A 6,000-nucleotide genomic window follows, 5' to 3' on the forward strand; every position below is an offset into this window, starting at 1 on the left:
ACTATTTTAACCCTATTTTTGTCGTGATTCATTGCTATTGGTGCTGTACAGCGGCGAGAATGGCTGAATCGAGGTCTCATATTCAGTGCCCGGATTTGCCCGAGTGTTATTTCGAGCATCATCCGAAGGAAAAAGCTCTTTAAAGTTAAACAAGTTGTTTTAAATACATATTCCGCCTTACGGCAACAAGACCAAAATAAAACAGGGCGTGAGGTGATTTACCGTCAATGAGCGCACGAACTGTCTCGGATGTTGATTGATTTTCGGTTGAGTTTAGGAGTAGAAAACGATTCTTTGTTGTTTGACTACAAAAGATTCCGCGGTATTAAAAGATATCGCCGTGGAAAAAAACACATGTTAATTAGTTTGGACGAGACATGCGTCAAAGCGGGTCGTACATTGATTCAAACGTACAAGCGTGCAAAACCACCGCCACGGCTGAAGCAACCGACGAACGGGGAGGGGGAGGCTTATTGTTTCACGCACTGGCGGCAATAAAGGCTTTGTTGAAGACGCATGTTTACTGTTCCGTGCAAAGAAAGGGAAGGGTGATTATCACCAAGAAATGGACAGACCAACATTTGGCTGCTTTTTTCGTAGTATAAGCTTGAAGGGCGTATATCTTATAGTAACGTATGTATTGCGAAAGAAACAACCAAAATTTTCATAAATGTATTTCTTTCTAAACGAGAAACAATAACTCATTAAATTCAAGAGGGGCCTGGCGTTTACTTTTACCTTTGTTTTTTTTTCTTTTTGCGCCTGCTCGACACATACACAGATGCCCTCATGTTTCGAAGATATCTCGCGATTTATATTAACTAGGGACACATTTATTATATAATCTATGCGCAGAAAGTACTTTAAAAATTGTATGGTTCAGGAGACAAAAAGAAGCAAAAATGCATTCCGCTTGATATGCATGTACGAGTTTTGATGTGTTAAGGAGTTAGCAATACTGCCGATTCTCTCATTGTCTGCGATACGAAGGGCTTGGTGGTTCAGGCAAGACTGGCACAGCTGAGCACCGTTCTCGAGCGGATTAATACATAAAACCTGCTGCAAACTCAACCTGACGCGGAGCTCTTAGACGGGACAATTTCTGCTCAGGCTGGAATGAATAGAATTAGCTAACTAACTAACTAACTCTCTAGCCTTCTTAAACCCGAAGGTTCATGGCTGCAGCAACCCAGGCATTCCATCTTTCCCTATTTTGAGCAAGATCTATATACTCTTTTCCATCCCTACCGATTTCCCTTAGGTCCATCTCAACGTTGTCACTCCATCTTCGTCTTGGCCTTCCTACAGGTCTCTTATCATCAGGTTTCCCAACAAGAATCCTGTAAACTCCTCTTTCCTCACCCATTCGTGCCACATGGCCTGCCCACCTAAGTCTTCTTGATTTAATTATTCTGATAATATCTGGACATGAATACAAATGATGTAGTTCTAAATTAGCACGAAGAGATATTTTGAAATTACACTTACCCAATGAAGATATAAGGTTTCCCCAAACGTTTGAGGTCTGGTACACCATGAAGAAAATGCCGAAAAACCTGACGACGATCACCTCTGCAGACACGTTGCTGAGTTCCGAGTATACTTCGCTGACGACGCTGACGTAGGTGCACTTGGCAACCCACAGGGGGCCTCCGCCGAACCCCACCAGAAGCGCTGTCGGGATGAAGGTGCCAAAGTCTGCGTAGAACTGGGCGGCGATGTAGGGAATGTAGAGCCAGAAGCTGGCACAGATCATCCACTTGCAGCCCAGCCATTTGGTCAGCATGACGGCGAAGAAGGCGTTGCTGAGGACCAGCCCGACGTACACGCAGGCTAACGAGGCCGTGCCGAGTCCCGCGTCGGAGTTGATGGAGCTTTGGAGATTTGCCGCTCCGTGGTACGCTGTGAAGTGCATCATGAAGGCCACGCTGATGGCGGAAAGGTTCCAGAGGATCCGCCATTTTTCCTTCGGTTTGAATTGGCTCGTGGTGACAGGCGAGCTCTCGCAGTTGGAGTGCTTGCTTTCGTCGAGTTGATAGCTCTGATTTGTGTGGGCCTCCTTCTCTGCCATCTCGTTTGTGAGGCAGATCTACAGAGAAACAATTGTATATTTAAAGGGGTGGATACAAGTTATGACTTTTTATTTAAATCGATTTTTTTATATTTAAACGTTTTTTTTTAACACGCTTAAAATTGCTTGTATGGTTTTTGGTACCATACATATAGATATTTTCTTATAGAAAGGGTTTTTCTAGTAAACGGCCCTATAAAATATTCGAACACTTTGATTAAAGCAAATTTAAAAATATATGTAAATATATCTACATTTTTCTGTTTCTGATACTGTATAGCTACATGAATCTACAATAGAAATGTTTGTTAATGAAACTATATAATGTATAATAATAATAATTTCAGTAACTTTTCTTCCAGTGAGAATAAAACATTCTGGATATAATTGTAACTTAAATATATTTTAAAATTATTTGCAGCTGAATTTTTGGTATATTTTTAATGATAGTTTGTAAAATATCAGCTGCCATGTTTGTTTACAGTTTAATAATAATGACCCTCTTTTACTGTTTAACATTATTAATATTTTGTATATTTGTCTACACAAAATGTTTCCTATTTTTACCTATATAAAGTATTGAATCCCGTCGGTACAATACTACTCAACATATATACACACGTGAATATATGAAGTTTGAAAAAGGTTATCGCCAAAAGCGCTATATTGATGAAGTTTTGCACGCCACTGTAACTCTAAGAAGTTTGCTATTAATCAGGGCAATTGGTCATGTTATCATAGCCCTCGCAATTAGAAGCCGTTCTTATCTCTGACCTAGTGGCTCGTTGATGCACTGAACTGTCTATCTTCCTCTGATCTGAAAGATTGGAAGCACAAGAGCTTTTATCGTATCGACACCTTCTCAATCAATTACATCTAACGCATGGAACTGGAATGTCATGTTGGCAGAAAGATAAAAAAGGAAACATTCACTTTGCAAAACAACTATGAAACGTAATGAACGTCCGGGTTTCCCAGGTTGCTTCATCGATCAGAAGTGATTGATTGATTGATTTGGAGTTTTAAGTCCACTTTATGCACAGTAAGGCTAATTGGGACTGGACCTACAGTGTAAAGTGGGATCCGAACCACTATGTGCCTCCACCGGGTATCGAACCCGGGACCCCTTGATTACAAGGCGACGACGCTACCACTACGCCATCTGGGAGGCCCCGATCAGAAGTGAGGAAGCGAGGAACGCATCCACCCCCTCAAACCCTCAAGAAGATAAAACAATAGAAGAACAATAGAGAAAGAGAGAGTGAATAACAGAAATATAGAGGAAGAGAAGATATATATATAAAAGCAATGGAAAGAGAAGAAAAATAATAATCAATAGAGATAGAAGAGACATAAGGAAATATTAGAGGGAGAGAAAAGAGAAAAAATAAATTAAAAATAAAAGGACAGAAAAGATAAATAAAGCAATGAGGAGAGAAAAATATCAAAGAACAGTAAAGGGAGAGAGAGATAAGAGAAATAAAAGAATAATACAGGTAGGTATGGAAAATAATAGAAAATAGAGGGACAAAGAATAGAAATCAAAGAACAATTAGAAAATAAAAGAAATAAATATACCGTGGAGAAAGAAAATAAATATAGAAGACAGAAGATAAATAAGAAAGATAGAAAGAGGATAAAACGTTGCACTATGCGATCGTGAGAGAGAAAAAAGGACAACATTAAAAGTGAGTGAGTGGAGAGCGACGGAATAAAGAAAAATAGGCTCCATAGAGAGATAAAGAGAGAGAGAGAGAGAGAGAGAGAGTAAAGGTGAAACTGAGAGAGAATACAGAAAAGAAAAGGAGTAAAAGAACAACAAGAGAAAATGTAAGAAAGAAGAAATTGTTTCTAAGATACAGAAATGGTAAAAAATTAGAAAGGAAGTCAGAATACCAGAAATGAGGAAAGGAAATTCAAATAATGGGAAAATTGAAGAATTAACCATTTTGTTGGGTTCCAAAGGCTGAGATCGAATAACTTTGACTACATATTACACATTACCACATATCGGCCTCCTTGACTTCTATTACACATAGTAACAATTATACTCATCAATTATATTCTAGTGTTTTGTCATGTCTAGATTAGCACATCAGAATGACATGAAGTATGTATTGTAAGGATTATACTGTCACAATAGCACTTACAATTTATCATTGTTCTTTTTATTTATTTATACATAGGTCGCCAATGAACAGCTCTTCTCTGCCTATGCTGTGCTGGGAGTTTTACTTAACCAATTTTCTTTCATTTTACATTTGATTGATTTCTTTCTTCGTTGGTGTTCCTCACCACTTCTGCTTTCAACCATCGCTTCCATAATCTTCTGCTATGGCCGTAATTAAGGTTTCTTTAAGGATGTAATGCCCTGGACATTACACTGTGATTCTTTGTTGTTTAGTTGAAATGTGATGTTTGTTCACTTTTTAATTTGGCAAATATTTATGATGTCATAGACAACTAGTGTCAGATGGACAGATAAACTACTCTTGATGTACATACCAGGACCTGGCAACATTTAACAAACTGATAGATTTATCAACAAGCATACCATTACTATAGCCACGGGTTAATAGTGGCAGAAAAATGTCGAAAATAATTGTAATATGAAGTTTAAAGTTTATTTGATTGCGGTTAAGTGTTTGTTTTCAAAAATATACCTTGCATTAAGGTGAAATAGTAAGTTTTCATTTGCACGCCTTGTGATCGCTGGAGTCTTTTGACAACGACAAGTTGAGCGAAGGGTAAATTCCTGATCTGATTGAAAGGTACGTAACAAGGGTTGTTTATCAAATCTGGAATCATGATGTGGGTGAGAGGTAAAACCATGTAGGCCATACTACCAAGATGGTCACCATCTTGAAAGCCAGCTTATTTTCTTAAATGGAAAGGTAGTCATGTGATATATCAAAATAGGCTATAATTTTGACGAGAAACATGATGCTGTGTTCAGTTTTATCGTAATTTTAATCATCCTGACGTAATGGCTTTTTCTTTCTGCCTCTTTGGTTATTAGCGACAATTACGATGAATGATGAACTGACGAAATGAATGATGGTCATATAAAGTTCCAATTCGAATGTTCTGTTGTCTTCATTGTTCGAAAATCCAAAGGTGAAAGATGAACAGTCAGTGAACTTTGAGAAGGCAACCAATTACGTAAGAATGATTAAAGATATAATAAAAACAAACACAACATTGTGTTCCTCGTGAAATTCTAGCCCATTTTGATACGTCACATGGTCAACTTTCCATTTAAGAAAATAAAATGAAAATACGTACTTTTGTTTTACTAAATTTCTGTATAAGCATTACTTTCTGAACTTTCCTCGCATAAACTCTTACGATTCTGTTTATTGTTATGATTCCAACTCTCTGCATAAGCGAACATTACCTTTAAGATCCTTGATGTCTCTGTAAACGTGATAAATCAGTGTAGCCTCACCTACACTCACAAAGCACTAGTGTAACTGTTCACCCATTGTCCACTTCTGCAATCTGCTCTCCTTGTTTCTTCTGGCACACAATACGTCACAACTATCAGTCACAATACTTATCTTCAGATAAAGTACTTGTGTACGATTGTGTCGCTCATTCCTTATTTTATTTATCAGATGTTTGAAGTCATTGGTAAGATACGTATAAACACATGGGATGACTATAAGGAGTGGTCGAGGTAGGGGGGGGAGTTATTTTCCACATTGGAAAATACCGCAGCCTGATTATTGTACAGAGCCCTCCCATATATATATATATATAGCAATTTTAAAATATTGGGGCGGTGCATAAGTTCGTAACGTTTTATAACATACGTTAACAGGAATACAATAATTAATTAACATAAGAACACAAGTGGTGATAATAATATGAAACATTATTATTGTAGTGTAACAATACACAGTCACAACAGCAATCACTCACTCAAT

General features: G+C 37.8%; 1 protein-coding gene across 1 annotated transcript in view; it reads right to left on the bottom strand.

Moving 5' to 3' along the window:
• LOC145986859 (UNC93-like protein) overlaps positions 1-5,599 on the bottom strand; it is a 45,787-nt gene extending 40,188 nt beyond the window's left edge. The window contains exons 1-2 of the mRNA XM_083121331.1: positions 5,469-5,599; positions 1,489-2,089 (exon numbers count right to left, since the gene is read on the bottom strand). Coding sequence (XP_082977457.1) covers positions 1,489-2,071 — 583 coding nt within the window. The 5' untranslated portion in view covers positions 2,072-2,089; positions 5,469-5,599. The remainder of the gene's footprint in view (positions 1-1,488; positions 2,090-5,468) is intronic.
• Positions 5,600-6,000: the final 401 nt, after the last annotated feature.

This window comes from Lepisma saccharinum, chromosome 4 (genome assembly GCF_977018435.1).
Source record: "Lepisma saccharinum chromosome 4, izLepSacc3.1, whole genome shotgun sequence".
NCBI lineage: Eukaryota > Metazoa > Arthropoda > Insecta > Zygentoma > Lepismatidae > Lepisma > Lepisma saccharinum.